General features: G+C 39.2%; 1 protein-coding gene across 1 annotated transcript; it reads left to right on the forward strand.

Moving 5' to 3' along the window:
• The first annotated feature begins 966 nt into the window (after positions 1-966).
• Positions 967-18,238, forward strand: INTS13 (integrator complex subunit 13). Its single transcript, XM_041468709.1, has 17 exons — positions 967-1,099; positions 2,125-2,356; positions 3,273-3,347; positions 4,106-4,308; positions 4,559-4,639; positions 5,816-5,906; positions 6,896-7,024; positions 8,653-8,737; positions 10,477-10,566; positions 11,030-11,119; positions 12,101-12,279; positions 13,034-13,204; positions 13,580-13,734; positions 14,690-14,920; positions 15,809-15,948; positions 16,610-16,745; positions 17,549-18,238. Exons 2-17 carry the CDS (start codon positions 2,132-2,134, stop codon positions 17,586-17,588), a joined length of 2,121 nt encoding a protein of 706 aa, XP_041324643.1. The 5' UTR covers positions 967-1,099; positions 2,125-2,131; the 3' UTR covers positions 17,589-18,238.
• Positions 18,239-18,779: the final 541 nt, after the last annotated feature.

Consider the following 18,779-nt stretch of genomic DNA (forward strand, 5'->3'; position numbering starts at 1 on the left):
GGTTGGATGGGGCGCTGAGTAGCCTGGGATAGTGGAAGGTGTCCCTGTACATGGCAGGGGGAATGGACCCGGATGAGCTAGTAAGGTCCCTCCCAGGCCAGGGCGTTGTGTGATTCTATGATCGTATTCTTGCTCATCTTTTAAGAAAAAAGGGAGACAGTCCCAAAATGACTGGGCTGTGTGGCTGAGAACCATCAGGAGTGAAGTCAGCAGTAACTGGAGGAAAGTTAATGCCGGCGGTCGCAACCACCCACACCCTCCCAAAAACAGTCCCCAGACTCAAATGGAGAGAACTTCGGCTGTGCCCTAAGGAGCGTGAGAAGCCACAGACACGCCCAGCAAACGGGGTTGAGTACTAATCAACAGACAAATTACGTAACTTGCTGCTCGTGATCACTGATGCTTCTGTTTCTTAAAATGTATAAATAGTGTGATCCGAGAGCCTTTTGCTGGCACACTCCTGCTCTCTGCACGCTGGAAGACAAAATTCCCGCAGGAATAACACACGGAGCCCCGGCCGCTCCACGACATCTTGCGAGAACACGGCGGCCGCGGCGGGGCCCGCCCACAGGGCATCCCCGTGCTCTCGCGAGATCACGGGCTCCTTCCCCGAGCCGTGCGGGGAGCGCAGGGACGGGCGGGGCGGGGAACAGGAGCGGGATCGGGGCCGGTGCTGGCCTCGGCATGTCGTGCGAGTGATCCCGGCCGGGCGTTGTGGCCCGGGGAAGTGCGGACAGGGGCCGGGCGCTCCCCCTGGGGGAGCGGCGGTGCCGGCGGCGCCCGTGGCCGCGCGGGGCCCCCGCGGGCTCAGGGGTGGGCGGAGCGGGGGGGGCTCCGGCCGCCTCTCCCACCCCCGCGGGCGCCGGGCGCGCAGGCCGGACCCGGGCCCCGCGCTCCCCGCCGAGCCGCCCGAGGAGGAGGAGCAGAGCGCCGCAGGGACATGGAGGGCACACGGCCGGAGGCGCCCGCGCCTCGCCCCGTCTAGGGCGCCCCGCGGGTCTCGTCCCTCCTCCTCCTCCTCGGAGCGGGGCCGCGGCCGCGGCCGCGCGCGGCGAGGAGCGGGACCGGGGCTGCTGCACCACAGGAGGAGCCGACCTAGGTGAGAAACGCTCGCCGTCGACGTAACGCTTTCCAGCGGCGCTGCCTCGGCCCCTCGGGCTCCCTGCCCCGGGCAGGCAGCGACCGGGGCTCACGCCGAAGGGGCCGCGGTGAGCCCGGTGTGCTGCAGCCCAGCTCGGGGCCCAAGCCTGCCCCACTCCCTCCCCCCGAGGAAGCCGCGTTGCTTTGATATTTTAGTTTTTTTTTTTTTTTTTTTAATGAGCGTATATATGTTTTTTATTTTGTGTATTCTGTAATTCAGCAGAAGTACACGGAAAAATAAATTCTTACGCTAGAAATTGGCGTTTTCGGAGGAGCAGTGGCCATAAACGAAAACACAGGAAGTTCCACCTCAATATGAGGAAGAACTTCTGTACATAAAAGGTGGCAGAGCCCTGGAGGAGCTTCCTGGGAAGGGAGTCCCCCTCTGTAGACATTCCAAACCCACGTGAAGGCATTACCCGCGCTAGGTCACCCTGCCTTGGCTGGGGGTTGGACCTGATGATTTCTGGAGGTTCTCTCCAGCCCTACCTGCTCTGTATTTTTTATGATTTCACGCTTGGTATATATGTCAGTGAGATGTTGAAGTACAGATGCAACTACTCGTTTAAAAGTAAGATGTATTTAGCAAAGCCAAGACTGAAAATCGGGTTAAAATTCTATGTTACTTAGAGGTCTTTAAAGTTTAATAATAATTTTTTTTGCATGGTCCTTATTTTAGGAAATAAGCTTTAAATAGGAAGTAGTTTGTGTACTTCTTTAAAGCTGGTTTGAAATAGAGAAGTGGGGAGAGTAATACTGTGCATTTTTGTTGCCTTTTCAGCAACAGTTCTGCTTTTCTCTGTTTTTCCTCCTGAGAAAAAATAATTTCTTCAGATAAAAAATGTAGTCTGCTTAATATGGACTCTAAAACTAGCATATTTCTAGGATGCATCTGTAATTTTCACTGTCAACTTATGATGTCTTTTGTTGGGTTTTTTTCACCATGTGCAATTTCTTTCCGCTTTCGATGTCTGTTTCTTTCAGGAAGAAAATGAAAATATTTTCTGAGTCTCACAAAACTGTTTTCGTTGTGGATCACTGCCCCTACATGGCAGAATCATGCAGGCAGCACGTAGAATTTGATATGTTAGTGAAGAATCGCACCCAAGGCATCATTCCTCTGGCACCCATCTCCAAGTCCCTGTGGACCTGCTCAGTGGAGTCATCCATGGAGTACTGTAGAATAATGTATGATATTTTCCCTTTCAAGAAACTGGTAGGTTCTGCCAGCCATGCCACGTATCATACTTAATACAATAAGAGATGTTTTCATCTTTTATTTAATATCTTTGTGTTGTTTAGAGTAAAATATCAAATTGTAATTTATCACTTAAAATTTGTTTTTGCTTTTTATATACTTTATAGTCCTTTAATTGGTTTCAGTAGTATCTCATTACATATTTAATTTTGGAATTTTCATTGTCCTAATGTCACTTTACAAGCTGGTGTAAAACATGGAGAAGTGCTTTAGGGCAACTTAGAACTTTATTATTGTGCCCTCCTGAACAACAACTTTACAAAAGCTTCAGTGAGTTACTGTCTTAAGTTAAATTTTGCTGCTGAACACACATGGTAGCTCTCTGTAAAACAGAGTTTTGGTATCAACATTGCAGGAGTTCTGGGCTTTAGGAAGAGGGCAGGATTGCCCTGGAGCTAACAGGTTGGAAAAGTGGGAGGAGAGTTTCCTGGCACACACAGCTTCTTGTTTAGAAAACCATATTTTCTTAGTGATGTTTGTTAAATCTTGGTAGATATTTACCCCATGATTACTGTGACAGATTTTGGAGAATGATGTGCAGTTTACAGTATTAGAATTTACTTTATTTTGTTCCTGTTCTACTGGAAATAAAATCTAATGCTTAAAATACTACTATTTTGAAAATCTTATTTGGTGTAGAGAATTATTTTCTGGTGTACAAATATAAGTAGAAGTTGTTATTCATATTACTAAGGGGAAAACTGAATATAGCAGGAGTGTGTGATTTTTGTGGGTTTGTTATTTTGGGTTTGGCTTGTCATTGCACATTATCTCCAGACAACCAGAAAAAAGAAGTGCAATTCATGTTTGTTTAAATTTGGGGAAGTAACAATATAATGGCTGTTACCTTAATGTGCTTTTTTGATCCTTGTAGGTGAATTTCATTGTGAGTGATTCTGGGGCTCATGTGTTGAATTCTTGGACTCAAGAAGATCAGAACTTGCAGGAGGTATGATTTGTATCTGTTCTTTTGTTTGGTATTTCAGACTTCATTGTGAAATAAACATTGTGTTCAATATGAAATAACTCTGGTTAATTACAGTATTGGTGGATCTAGTTTGAAATTGTATAACAGAATTTCAAATAGCTGCCTGTGAGCCTGGATTATTCTATAGACAAAATTTAAAAATAATCCACTATCTTTAAGTGGAGACTTAAAATAGATATAGAAAGTAGATATTTAAAATAAACATTATGAATAAATTAGTTACATATTTCTTCTGTAATTTAGTGCTACTTTTTGAACTTCAATTCTTTTTAAAAATATTTGCATGAGAGGCAAATAACCTACTTTAAATACATTAATTGTTAATATTCTCTTTATAGTTGTGTTGTTTCATCCTGAAAGGGCTCATCCTCTAAAAAATTTGCTTTGAGGAAGAAATACATTTCCAAATTCTCAAAAAATAAAAGCAGAAGGAAACTAACAATGTTAGAATGTTTTTCAGGTGTTGGATATAAGTTGTTATTATAGTCAGGTATTTCTCTGTAATAAATGAGAATATTTAATCACAATGAATAAATGGAACCGGAAAGGATAGTTTATGGCCACATGTTTTCCAGAAGGCTGCCAGTAATGTTCGTTAGTTGTTACATTTGCCCTTCTCCCGGCAATGTTAATCTGCATGTCAGGTGTGTTAGAATGCCGACTTCTCAGGTTTGAAAGCCGGGAGGTGCCTCTGGGTAACAGCTCTTTGTTCCACCCAGCTGATGGCGGCGCTGGCAGCCGTGGGTCCGCCGAACCCGCGGGCAGACCCCGAGTGCTGCAGCATCCTGCACGGGCTGGTGGCTGCTGTCGAGGCGCTCTGCAAGATCACCGAGTACCAGTACGAGGCCCGCACCACGCTGATGGAGAACGCCGAGCGCGTGGGCAACAGGGGCAGGATCATCTGCATCACCAACGCCAAGAGGTGGGGGACGTAGGGCCTGTGCTGCCCCTACACCAGCGGTTCAGACATTCCCACAAGGGCTGCAGGGAGCTTTTTTGCACAGATCCTTCTTAGAGCACTTCTCACCTTATCAAAGGTTTTGTTTATGGGATTCTGACAGTAAAACTGCAAAAGTTTCAAAGATTTCCCACTTTAAGTGGAGGAATATTCAGTAGCTTTGAACAAGAGGATTGACGGTGCAGCCTTAAAAGAAGTCCACTTTTCTTTGTAGTGACAGCCATGTTCGGATGCTAGAGGATTGTGTTCAGGAGACCATTCATGAGCACAACAAGCTTGCAGCTAACTCTGACCAGTGAGTATGCTTTTAAAAGAGTTTCTTGCATCCTCTAGGAAATATGGATGTATTTCTGTCAAAACTCACTATAATGAACCTGTACTTCACATGTGAATGAATGTGAAGTAGAAGGCAGTAAATTGTGATATTGTTAGCTTAGAGCTGGTGTATGATCATTATCTTTCCAGTATCATCCTTCATAGGACAGGATTTCTTTAGCTTGTTACCTTCTACATCTGCTCCAAAATGAGATACATAACTGTGCCTTGTTACACTCTTTTAATCACTAATTCATCTGTAGCAGTTTTTCTTGATAATACTGTGTTACTTTCATGTTCATCTTCCTTTGTCTAAAACAGCTAACTTCTTTGAAACTAATTTTAGTTTCTAAATGACTGTATTGCCTGGAAGTTCCCTTGAGGTAAAGGAATCTTGAAATAGAGTGCATCTCCTCTGAGAAGTCTTTCTCCACATATGTTTTGTGTAATTAAACTCTGAAGTGTTTGTCTACAGCACTGTGTTATCTTGTAAAGTTGTTGTGGGTTGGGATTCTATTCCTGGCTGCTCTTCAGGCATTTCAAGAGCACAAGCAGCACTCTCCTGTTTTTTCCTGCTGCAGTTGCAGTTTCATGGATGTATAAAGGATCCTGTCCAAGGAATTAGGTGTTCAATCCATTTTAAAGACAGGGATGTCTCATTCCTGTAGGTAGAGATGTGGTACCATGTTTGGTATCACTCCAAACTTCCAACCACATTGGGATTAGCATGTATCCCATTACATGTCCCATCTCTCTGTGCTGTTTGGGCAGTTGTTCTCATGTTCCCAGGAATCCCCTCATTTTTACCTATACTTGGAGACACAGATCCTCTGTAGTGTCAATATTCAGCTGAATAAAGCTGAACAGATTACACCAGTTGAGGACTTACTCCATTGATGTGTCCAAAAAAGAAGCACAACGCTATAGCAGCTGAGGAGCAAGAAGTGTTAGGCTTTTATTTTTATTCTGATAAGAACTTATTTTGAAGTCTGTGCTTTTGAAAATCATATCTGTAACCTAGTTTCTGCAGCACACTTTCATAAACAACATGTTACTAACATATGTTATGATTCCATGTTCTAGATACCAGAATTAATTTAATTTTAGGAGATAGTCTGCCATGCTGTAGGCTAAGCAAAATGATATTATTTTTAAGTCTAATGCAGATTCAGAAATGTGAACTGGTGTTAATCCACACGTACCCAGTTGGTGAAGACAGCCTTGTTTCAGATCGTCCTAAAAAAGAGGTGAGGAGCTTAAAATGAGAAAGCTTATCCCAGATTGAGAATCACGTCAGACTGAAAATAGTGCAAATTATTCTCAGTTGTTCAGTAGCAAAAGCACATGTGGTGGTTGTTTGAAACCAAGTGCATAAAGAAAATCTGTAATATATTTTGCCATTCAACAGTCTGCTCTGCATTAATGTGCTGTCTGTAAGAAAAGACCCTAGAAAAATGACTTAACATGAAAAGCATGTAGTGCTGCGTAGTGTTTAATATATGAAAGCGACTATGAGTGACTACCTTCCTGTGATTAATTTCTACAGAACTTCGCTGTAGTTGTGCTAAAAATTGTGAATGGAAGATAATGAATGGACTTCTTTCCTCTCTAAGGCAGTCACTGGGTTTGGGTCTTGGGATTTTTTTGTTGTTGTTTTTTGGGGTTCTTGTTTTGGCATTTTTTGGGATTGTTGTTGTAGTTTTTGTTGTGTGGTTTTTAGAATTTTTGTTTTGTTCTTGAGCCCCAACCCACTGTTCTTGTTGGCTAAGGAAAAATCAAATACATCTTCTAGCTTGTGTTTATTTGCCTTGTGTATGTATGATGCACTTACAGGTAGACATCTAAAAATTACTTTGCTACTGTTACTTAGCAGGTAAAAGAATGTAAAACTAGGCCCAGAGCTGCTGTTAAAATTTATTCCCCATGTTGTAATACTAATTTTTCCTATTAACAAATAGGAAATTTGTCAAATTTTTTAGCACACTTCTGATTTTTTTTTTTTACTGTTTTTAAGAGCTGCATCTATAGCACTTGACATAACCTCAGAATTCAGAATGAAAATTGGTTTTGCTTCTTGCTCAGTAGTTCCCCTTGGTGTGGGTTTTTGAGTGATAGTTTTAGGAGTATAGGTTTAGGTAGTTTAGGAGTATAAATGCTTATTTGAGAGTTGAACAAACTGTACTGTTGGATGATATCACAACCTAAACTATGAATTCCATGTATTAATTTATTTCAGCTCTCCCCTGTTCTAACCAGTGAAGTGCACAGTGTCCGTGCAGGGAGGCACCTGGCTACAAAACTGAATCTTTTAGTACAGCAACACTTTGATCTGGCTTCAACCACAATAACTAATATCCCTATGAAGGTAATATTGTGTCTACAGCTCTGTGTTAACTAGCTGTATCACTTCTAAATTTGTTTGAAAACTTTTGATGTTTATTTTAATTGAATTTTTACATTGTTTTTCTCTCCATATCATTTTTTTTCTTTTATTAGCCCACATTCAATGTCTGTGATCAGGTTAGTAAAAATAAAGAAGGGGGGAAAAAAAGTAAAGAAGGATCACAGAACAAAGTATTGTATTGCCAAATCTCAATTTTTGAAGTAGCAATACAAGTGTTATTTCAGTTCTGTTTGTATTACTTTATATAAATACAGTCTTGTTTGCCGCAGATCAATTTGTCTGTGATTCTTTTGTCTTCTTCTGGTTGTCTTTAGATATTCTTGACCCTTATGCATTATAGTGGCATAGTGAGTCTCTTTTTTCCTCTGATTCATTATCATGCCCACCCAACATAAAGGTGTTTGTAACTAAAAGCTGCTTTTTTACCAAGGGTTTTCCAGTGGGTTTTCTACTCTGAAAATCCATAAACATAAAGTGGGGACAGGATATCCCTAGTTAAGAAGGATACTCAATTAAGCATCTTGTGATAGAAGTTATGTCCATATTTTAATTTATTTTGCTACTTGGAGGGAAATTAGTGCAGTTCAGAATTAGTTGACAGTAATTTTCTGATGAGGCAGCAAGAGACAATTGAGACACAAGTGTCAGTATTCAAACAGAAAAAGAGCCATAGGCAGGTAATCTTCATAATTTAAAAAATTCATTAACTTGTAACACAGTCAATCATTGCCTATTTGAAAAGAATATTGTGTGGATTTTATAAGTTAAAACATGATATGAAAATAATTTTCAGTTTTTATGAGAATTTGACATGGGTCATGGCATAAATGTGACTTCAGTTTGCAAATACCTTGTCTGTAACTTTCTGACCTGTGTGCTGCTGGTGTGCCTTTCCCTTCTGCCTTTGTCCCTATAGTAATAGACTATGTTGGGTTCTCTGTGGTTTTTTTCTTTCTTTTTTTTTTTTTTAATTGTTTTTCTTTTTAAACTTGGAGTAAATTAGCAGAGTTACCATTCTGTTTTTGCTGATTCTCTGCAGCTGTTCGAAGATGCAGTGTCCTCTTTACAAAAATCCATTTTTTTAGTTATAAACTTGCAGCTGCAATTGCACCTTTTCTCATAAGCTTAAGAAATAAAAAGTTCAAAGTGTGGGTTTTGGTTTGGATTCTTGATTTTTGCTTTTGAAAAGTAATTGTCACTCTACCCTGCAGTGAGCCTTTGTTGCTGCTCAGTAAGTTGTAACTGCTGGTGATTATGTAACATTTTGTAGGTTTCCTTAACTTCACTGATTTTGTGAAGTATTCAAGCCTAGTTTTTACCTGTATGTGATGCTCTGCACCCTGACATGAGGCTTGTATAAAGAGGAATAGGGTTTCAAAAAAGAAAATAAGAGAAAAAGTAGTTGGCTGCATCTTTAAACTGCTCAGAGAGCAAAGTTTCCTCAGCGTTGCAATCCTATTGTTGTCCGAGGTACTTGGAGACTTTTTGTTTTCTTCTGGACTGAAAGACAAATGTAGAATAATTCATTTATGAAAATGGTGACCTCTAGCTAAAGTAATTGTATTTATGTCTACCTTTCTCTCTTGAAGGAGGAGCAACATGCTAACACATCAGCCAACTATGACGTGGAGCTGCTTCATCACAAAGAGGCACACGTGGATTTTTTAAAGAGTGGTAAGTAGGAATGGCCCTGTGAAGGTGGCTTTTGATCAACCTCTTTGGGAGTATTCAAAAAGAAAGATCGAGCGCTTCAAATCCATGTAAATTTCAGGCTCAAGTAGCAAATATTTCAGTTACTCCATGTATCCCAGGAAACTTAATTTGTAATGTTGGCATTAGAGTTTTACTCATTATTGACATATTTTAATACAGCAATGAGAAAACAGGCCAAATTCACATATGTTCTGGATATTGTTGTGAGATTTGAAGGGCATGTCAGTTTCTTACTGAGATATAAAAAGTAGGTGAGAGACCAGGTATGCAGGGAGATTTTACAAAATGAAGTCCCTCTTGTGGATATTTGTGCAAAATTATGCCTTGCACAATTGAACTTTGTTAAGTAATAATAATTAGCAGCACTTACATCCCACAGGCCTAAATGTCGTTTATGACAATAATTGCTTTGGAAAAAGCAAGACTTGTTTAGCTGTTGAGTTTTCTTGTTGTATTTGAAATACCTACTATCTTTTATGATTGTAAATCGAATTACTACCTAGTATACCTGTGAGGTGAATTTTTAATAGCTCAACCAAAATTAGAAAAGCACAACACTTAGTCTTTTGCAGAATTATTTTGTTGAGGGAGCTGCCTGATGTAAAACTTTGGTAAAAATCGGCTTATAAGTAGTATAATCAGCTTATAAGTAGTAGTCTTTATTAGTAGAATCAAATGTCATATCCATAAGTAGCCATTTGGGGAGTTTGTGCTTTTTGTTCCATTACTTTAAGGAAAAGGAGCTAACTCCTTTGTCATCTCCAAGTGCTGTGCCCCAAATTTTAGGGGAGTGGATGACTAAAGATTGATGAAAAGCATAGGGTGTCACAGTAATGACCTCAGCCTCACCTGAACTGTGTTATGATGTTGAAATCTTAAAGCTTTTATTGCCAGAGCTCAGAAGCAGTTTTCTAAAACTTGTTGGCTCAAGTAGTTAGGTCTCCTAGGAAAATACAAAAGCACTCTGACTGCATTTCCTTTTCACATTTTTCACATCAGGACTTTGAGATGAAAAAGTCTGTTCTTAGATCCTGTAAATTTTGGGTTCTTTCATTTGTTTCTAAATACATATTTCAGCTGTAGTAGCTCTGATGCTAGGAAAGCAGGAATTTAGTTACACTGGTCTTATTTCTCTGAAATGTTGACAAGGAATTTTCAGGTTAAATAAGTTTGGCCTTTAGATATTCTGAGAGATAATTTCTAAAATTGTTGCAGTTAATTTTAATAATAAAGTATTTCCACTATTTTAATAATAAAGCATCTGTGGTCAGTAGAACACATTGAGAGAATTCAGGCTGAATCTGACATAGCAGAGACTGGATGATGAGACCAAATATTTCTTTCCCCAAAAAACTGAACTTGTCAAATGTACCTTTAGATTGGTTTAATTGACTTTGGGAATACAATATGTACAAGAAACAGTCAGCTCTAGTATTTAAGAGTTCAGATTTCTGTGTGGAAAATTTTAATAAAGATATTGTCTTAAAGTCCTGAGCATTTTAGCAGGAAAAAATTGACTGCTACTGATGGAACTAAACTTATGTGGAACTTTCTAATTGTCACATCAAAAAGTTAGGCATCTAAGTTTTAAATTTAGATTATGTTGTGTATATGTTCATGTTACATTTTGTACCTTAAAAGTTTAGAGTTGTTTTTCTGTAATCTGGTTGATCCCCTCCTCTTTCTGCCTTTCTCTGCAGGTGATAACCACGTGGGTGGCAATAGCAGAGAAGGCACATTTAAAGAAACTGTGACCCTGAAATGGTGCACTCCTCGAACCAACAGTGTGGGTAGGTGACATGGAATCTTCCAGATCTGGTTGGTAATTTGTACAAATCTGAGTACAGGAGAGAAAGACAGGGCAGATCTGAGGTCACACAGGAATCATGTGGCCATGCAGCTCATGCACCCTATTAACTACTAGCAATTTATGTTGACTTGTTGAGCTGCCAGGCCAGAAAATCTGGTAAGAGAAATAAGAGCAGACTGACTGTCAGTGAAGTAATTCAGGAGGTAAAGAATTGTGGTTTCTGCTGGAAACAGGGCTTGGGAATGTATGAGATTCTCAAAGGATTCTCAAAGCTGTGGACTCTTGGGAATCCTTCCAGTGAGGACTTTGAGACTGAGAGGCATCTAGACTTTTTAGTTCTGCTCATTTTGGACTAGCCTCCTCCTCTTCCATTCTTATATTTTGTGGATTTTTTTTTCTGTCTCTGGAATTACACTCCACTTTTCTACTCCTTTCTTTTTCAGAACTGCACTATTGCACTGGAGCATACAGAATTTCACCAGTAGATGTAAATAGCAGACCTTCTTCATGCCTTACAAACTTTCTCCTTAATGGTAAATTTGTGTCCTTGGCTAATTATTCGATGTCATAATTTTTAACTTTGTAAATGCAGCATGTAGCACATTTTGGTTTGTATAGCAGTAATGTGTGTATACTGTGAAAATACTATGTTTATTTTAAAATGTCCTATAAATAAGAAAAGAAAGTTGTTAAATGCCCTCAAAGGCAAATGTGTGTTGTAACTTGAAGATGGGAGGAAAGATGTAAAGAAGCAACAAGTATTGAAATGGAGGTTTGTATGTTTGCAAAGAAAATGGCATTACAAATATCCTCTTAATGGAATTTTCCTGCAATCAAGTAATTTGTTTGTCTAAACATGCAGTGGTTTTATTAACTATATCTTAGTGTATTTTTCTCTAGAGATTGTGTAGTGAAAATGTCCTTTCATTAATAAAAATGGTTAGAACCAAAATGAATAGCATATTTCAGATAAGCTCACTCTTCTGATTTTTGCTTTCTGATAAAAAGAAACTTACTTGGAGAATGCACCCTTTAATGCTTGGTGTATTTAACTGAAAATAAGACAAATGCAGTTTTATTTCTCTGCCTGAAGAACAGTATCCATTTTATCCAGTAAGCATTAGCAGATGGTATCAGCTGATACCTTTATACTCAAGAGGTTATTTTATTACTTTTTGAAAGTTGCTTTTAATGAGAATGGTTCTGCAGCAGGGCTATTTGAATGACTTGTGAATATGTATTTTTTTCCTAAGTATAATATCCTATAGAAAAAATGTTTGGTTGGTCTAGGAGAGGCCTTTTGGTGTTGCTTTGTAAAATTTTAAGGAGCATATACCCTGTTCTGTGTCAAGAAATGAGGAGATGGCAGTTCTTTGTTTAGCTGGGTGAAAACACCAGAACCTTGGTGGGTTCAGATTCTTCTTACCCAAGCAAAAACCTGTATTTTTGCAGCTCGAAATTTGAAATTGCAGCACATAGGAATGAGTGAATGAAAGTGATCTCCTTTCCACCAGGTCGTTCGGTGTTATTGGAACAACCACGCAAGTCTGGCTCAAAAGTCATTAGCCACATGCTCAGCAGCCATGGTGGAGAGATTTTCTTGCATGTGTTGAGCAGCTCCCGCTCAATTCTGGAAGATCCCCCATCAATTAGCGAAGGCTGCGGTGGGAGGGTCACTGACTACAGGATCACAGTAAGAGTCTTTCTGTCCTACACTGCTGCTTCTTACACATGACAACAAATGCAGGGCAGTAGATGTGGGAAGGAAATGTTGCAGTGGATTGCATGGTCAAACTTCCTTTGTAATAAGTACCTTGATGAATGTTTAGTAGAAAATACTAAGTTTGTTGATTGCTACACCTGCTTCATAAAATACATCATGTGTCAAGGTGTCAAGGAATGCCTCCTTAATGCAATAGGAGTGTTTAAAATTTGTTCTGGTTCTAGAAAAACATTTTTCTTGGCAAGTTTCTTCTGTGGATTGGATACACATAGGACTGTATCGTGTCTATTTTCAAAGGATAGATTGCACATCAGTGGTTTGTACAATAATAAAAAAGATTAAGAAGTTGACAACTTTGAACCCTGATATCAGACAATCAGCTTTTATCCTTTATTTTTTTCAACACATCCTTGATATCTTTTGTAAATAAGTAGAAGTTCCTTCTGGAAAGATATAACTCTTCCCATACATTAAATACCTCACAGATCTGGAAGTTCTCCTTGTCAAAACCCATACATTGATTTTTACCCCGTATTTCTGTGCCCCTGTTTTTGTGTTCCCTCAGGTTAACGCGTGAGAGCTAGAGACAGGGCTGTGGTTGGTAGGGTCGGATGTAGCAGTGGGATAGTACAAAGTGATAAGCAAGGCTGAGCTGTTTAGCCCCTTCACTGAAAGTTACTTTGTTAGAGAAATGCCTAATTTTATCTTGTTTGGTTATCATTAGGATTTTGGTGAATTTATGAGGGAAAACCGATTAACTCCTTTTCTAGAGCCCAGATATAAGATCGATGGAAGTCTTGAAATTCCATTGGAACGTGCAAAAGATCAGTTAGAGAAACATACTCGTTACTGGCCTATGATTATTTCTCAGACTACCATCTTCAACATGCAAGCAGTAAGTAACCTGGGCTGTGTACATTTTTGTTCTGTTCCTAGATTAAGTTTCCCCTTGTCATTTGGTGAAATACCAACTCTATAGGGTGATAAATCCCTTGCTGTAAAATCAGTTTATTTTCAGCTTTATTTTCCTGAAGTAACTCTGTATTTAATGCAGTAGATTATTGGAATGCTAAATTAATTTAAGTAAAAATTATTTGAACCTGACAGCTCTGGTTCTGCTGGATAAAGAAAGCATCTGCTTACACCTGGAGCTAGTACTAGACTGAGGATAAGAGGGTGTGTTGTTTCATTGCCTTTAATTTTTTTCTCCCTGTTGCTCTCCTGTGACACACACACACATTTTCTTGTTAATTTCTGGTTTTTCTTACAGGTAGTGCCATTAGCCAGTGTGATTGTAAAGGAAACAATGACTGATGAGGATGTGCTGAATTGTCAAAAAACTATATACAATTTGGTAGACATGGAAAGGAAGAACGATCCACTGCCAGTTTCAACAGTTGGTACCAGAGGAAAGGGGCCAAAAAGGTTACATGCATATCTCTTTTTGTTGATTTTGGACTATTTTCAGAATTACTCTGTTGACAATGTTTTCGTACCAAATTTTTAAAATGTAGCTAAAAGTAATACACAGGGAACTAAACACTGTATTGCACATCCCAAATGCTGTGAGTGCTTCACCTGTATCATTTACGGGCTATAACAGTACTGATACTGCTGTATGTTAGGGAAAAAACCTCTACAATTTTATTACCTAAGAATTTAAATGTGTTAAAAAATGTAAAATCAAAGATTGTTATCAGCAAAGGTAAGAAATTGATACAAATTGGACAGATAAAGTGGAATAACTTCAAATGAATAAAAAGGAAAACTTAAATGTATTTTAAATGAACGATGCATTAAAATTGGGATGTATTAGAATCCTTCTGGAACAGTTATTTAAAATAGGAGATACTTCTTTAAAATAAGCATAGAATATTCTGATCCCTCAATCACTGGGAGATGTTCCTTGTATTTCCAAGAACTGCTTGAAAAGAAATTCAAAAGCTCCTGATTTACCTACATGACTGGGAGTTATTGACAGTAGTGTAGTGCAATTCTTTCTTATTTTTTTTAACCCAAATAATGTAATCATTAATTTGCATGTCAGCACATGAGTGGCCCTCTGACATTGCATTGTTAGCAAGCACCTGAGAAATTTCACAAGTGCCTTTTGGCAGTGAGATCTGGTGGAACAATATGATTTCAATCGACATAATCCATTTCAGTTTACACTTTACTATGAGGGTTAACTGGGAAATGTTAATGTGGTTTCAAGCGTGGAGTAATCCCAGGTGGAGAAACCAGCAGTACAGGAGGACAGATAATCTCTTTGGAGTTATTTTTGGTTTGGGGGTTCTGTTTTGTTTCTTAAGGTCATTCATTCAGTAGTTTAATGATGTTGGTGATCCTTGATGTGGTCTGTTTTTCCGGACCCTTTTAGGGATGAGCAGTACCGCATTATGTGGAACGAGCTGGAGACCCTGGTCCGAGCACACATAAACAACTCTGACAAACACCAGCGAGTCCTTGAGTGTCTCATGGCATGCAGGAGCAAACCCCCAGAGGAGGAGGAGCGCAAGAAACGAGGCAGAAAGAGAGAAGACAAAGAGGACAAGTCAGAGAAGTTGGGCAAAGACTATGAATCAGATAAGCCATGGCAGGAATCAGAGAGGTACATTTTCTAAAGTGAAATCAAACTGTAGCATAACTGTTGTTCTTAGTTGACCTCTTAGCCAGGTGTTTTAGCTTGAGGAGTTCCTGCTGTTGGATTCTATTATAACCACACCACCTATTAGATAATTAAACTGCTTTATGGAAACCTAAAGCATGGCTGAAAATGTGGGACAAGCAGTTGTTTTATCAAGCTGTACATAGTTCAGTGTTCAGGTTGATTAAACAACCCAGCTTGATTTGGCTCTTCTCTTCTGCTGAGCATCAGGATTCTTGTCCATTTACCTCCTGTCTGTTATTGTAGCAAGCACCTGTAAGTCTGTTCTGTAGTCCTTCTTTGAAACTACTTTCTACAGAGATCAAAAAAACTTATGGTAATAAGCTTAATTTGCATGTGTTCTGTGCATGCTGGGATCATTTAGGATGGGAGGGCCTTTTCATCTAGCCTGCTGGCACCATGCTGGTGACATTCCATGCCTTCCTGTGAATGATCATTCATACAACTTAGCTTTCACATGTGGAACCGAAATGGGGACTGAGATAAAGGGGTTTGGTGTGAATGGGTCTGAATTCACCTAGAAAAGATAATAGCAAACTGTATAGTATTTTTCTATGTATTTATTTTAATTTAGTCTTTCCCTCAAAATTCAGACATCAACTGTCTCAACAACTAAAGGGAAACTGTATTAAGAACCTTTCCTATATGTAATGCTTTATACAGAGGAATATTTGGCTAGAATTCCCTATTGTTTGTCACCCACTCCACGGGGTCAGAAGAATTTTTCTTATGGTGCGGGTCCTGTATAATTTTGAGGAGTACAGAAAGCTATCAAGAATTATGTCCTGCTCAAGCATATTGTTCCTCACCCTTTTCCTTCCTCTGAAAAAGGTTAAAAGGTCTTTTGGATCGGGAGAAAGAAGAACTGGCAGAAGCTGAAGTTATCAAAGACTCCCCTGATTCTCCTGAGCCCCCCAACAAAAAGCCTCTCATTACAATGGATGAAATGCCCACAGCTGAAAAGGCGAAAGGTAAACCAGAACAATTGCAACAGATTATTTCTTTCAAAGGTAGATGATGTTGCATCAGTTTGTGTTTTCTAAAGCAATGAGGTGAATCATTTTGGAGTTAAAGCTAAGTCAATGAAGATCATGTTTAATTGAGTGCTAAATGTTGAGAAATTCTTGGAAAACATGTTAACCTCACCAGGTCTGTGAAAAAAGGGAGATACCAAGACACTGTGTGGGTCTGCTGATCAACTCTTGGGTTGATAGGGGGTTGGCCAAGTTCCTGCTGGTGCTGTTTGACCTACGGTATGTGAGAAATGCTGTTTGAGGGCTGGTATCAGAAATCACTGTCTCCTGCTAATAACTAATCAACTTGCCTAAGCTGTGCAGTTGTCAGGATAGACAGTTCTCACTCTTCCTTGGTGTGAATTATTTTCTGTCACAGGGGCTGAGCTGATGCTGAGATTTGCATTTAAAGCAGAGTCCTTCTCATGTGCAGCAACTCCTCAGCCATTTATCACTTTGCACATTTTCTATTTATTTAGTCCCTATTGTAAGTTTGTCTAATATTAGTTGCTTTAATGTGTTGTATTACCATAATCTGTAACTTCCTTTAAAGTGTTATAATGATGTAATGTTAATTCAAAATTTTCATCACTTAGACTCTTTTTACTTACAATTTTAGGGCCAATGTCCTTGCTGTCTTTATGGAGCAATAGAATTAATACTGCCAACTCTAGGAAACACCAGGAATTTATTGGTCGGTTGAACTCTGTCAACAACAAAGCTGAGCTGTATCAACATCTGAAAGAAGAAAATGGGTTTGTATCAGGAAATGCATCACTACCCATATCTTGGTAGCAGTCAGTGTGGAGTTTACAGTATTAAATACTCCTCTGATGATTAAAATATCTAAATACATTCCTTTGCTTCTCAGCATTGATGGAGACCCACAGCAGTGTTTGATCTTCTGTTTTCATCTGTGCTGAGTGAGACTGACTGCTGAGAGCTGGGCTTCCCTGGGCCACAGGGATTACCCCTGCAGCAAAACTCTTATTAAACTTCAGGGGTTTAAACAGTAGCTGAGACTTTCTGCTTGCTTCAGCTTCCAAAGGAATGGCTGATATAGAAATATTGTTGGTAATAAAGTGGTTGACTCTTAGGCTGTGCTCTAATGAAGTTGACAGTAGTCCATGTTCTACAAAAAATACTGGAAAACCAAACCAGCCTCCTCTGACGGAAATCAGATAATGGTAGACAATGATCAGTGTAAGAGGAGTGAAAATGAAGTCCTTGGAAAAAATGGCCAAAGCTCAGGTTTTCAAAATGGATTCTCCAGTCACATGAATATTCTCCAGTCACACAAATATTTTCTATTTTGGTGAGATTGATAGCGGACAGTTTTTCATAGCTGAAATGTATCTCTGCAGAAACTTTTCCTTTATGTATTGACTGCTGCTTAAAGAAGTATTAAGAGGAGATAAGGTAGCATATGTTGGGGTAGGGAGAGACAGGACAGTTAGTGAAGTAAAAAATATTTATGAAGGTATTCAAATCTGTTTTTTTTAAACTGTTGATTGTTCTAGCATAAACAAGCCTTACCAATTGTTGTCTTGCCTTTCAGAATGGAAACAACAGAAAATGGAAAAGCAGGCCGACAGTGAGGATTAATTCTATTTCTTGGGACAAAACTTAGCCAAATGCAAAAATATTTAATGCTGGAATTGCTCTTGGTACTGTTTCATGTGGTTTGATTGGTTTTTACATTTTTCTAGTCCTATTTTTGTTATGAAGTATGAAATCTGCATATCACGTTAAACCAGCTGTGTGCAAATAGGAGCTGTCCTGAAGTGTTTTCCAGTTATGCTTTAGGATGAAGAAAACCTCTGCTGCCATGGAGTAAATCAAGTAATAAAAAATGTTAGTCACCTTTAAGTCCTTGCCCAGAAGTATTGGTTATTATTTCAAAATCAGTGATGACTGTCTTAAAAAAAAATTCAAGTAATTTACAATAAGCTGATAACATCGTTAATTTTGGTTCACGAACACCTTTTATTTATATGAGGATTCCTCAGGAGTTCAGAATTATGGAAAAGACCGCACACTGAGTACCCAGACACTGAGCTGAGAGAGTGCCAGTCTTGGTTTTCATTTGAGGGTTGGGAGGGTGAGGGGTTTTACAGATAAAAATTGTTGGTTTAAAGACTTTTAAGAAATGGAATGGAAATGGTCTTTAGAAAGCAAAACCTTTCAAGTTGTTGTGTTGGAGTTAAGGCTTTGTAAGCAAAAGTACAATAAAATTTTTTGCTAATAATGACATTGATGAAGTGTGTTCTGTAAGATACTTGTGGTTGTATGTCTGAGAAACTGAGTTTGAACGGCTGTTAATGAAAAGGTAGGTGATCTGTCTTCAGTTTCTTTGAGTAAAGCCTCTTTCACTGGGGAGTAGAATTCTCAACTGGAAAACTCAGCCAATGTCTGTGATCTGATCCCTTGTCGGGTTTTGAGTTGTCTTCCTCATGGGCTAAGGAAAGATGAATTCCTGAGCTCTCCAAATGTGTGAGCCTTCCTGTGCTCTGCGTCTGGCTTCTGTAAGCAACTGAAGGGCTTACAGATTGGCTATCTTATAGTTGGTTTGGCACAAATCTTTGAGATTTTCTAAATCAGTATTTTTATATTCACCTACCATAGTTTGTGATGTATAGATCTGAACACAAATATTCTTCACTGAACATTTGTGACTGAATCCTTTTTTCAGCTTTGCTGAAGTACTATGAATAATTTCAAGGTGATTATTCAGCCAGTCTGATGCAGGTGTGTTTTCTGTTAAATGATTTTAGAACCATTTTTACAGT

Source organism: Pyrgilauda ruficollis, unplaced genomic scaffold (genome assembly GCF_017590135.1).
Source record: "Pyrgilauda ruficollis isolate IOZ18807 unplaced genomic scaffold, ASM1759013v1 scaffold229, whole genome shotgun sequence".
Classification (NCBI taxonomy): Eukaryota; Metazoa; Chordata; class Aves; order Passeriformes; family Passeridae; genus Pyrgilauda; species Pyrgilauda ruficollis.

Bases quoted from the DNA above. Each gene is read 5' to 3' on its own strand.
- INTS13 (XM_041468709.1), top strand. From the start codon at position 2,132: ATGAAAATATTTTCTGAGTCTCACAAAACTGTTTTCGTTGTGGATCAC. The intron at 5,907-6,895 runs GTGAGGAGCTTA...AATTTATTTCAG, and splicing joins CAGATCGTCCTAAAAAAGAG to CTCTCCCCTGTTCTAACCAG. The intron at 7,025-8,652 runs GTAATATTGTGT...TCTCTCTTGAAG, and splicing joins TAACTAATATCCCTATGAAG to GAGGAGCAACATGCTAACAC.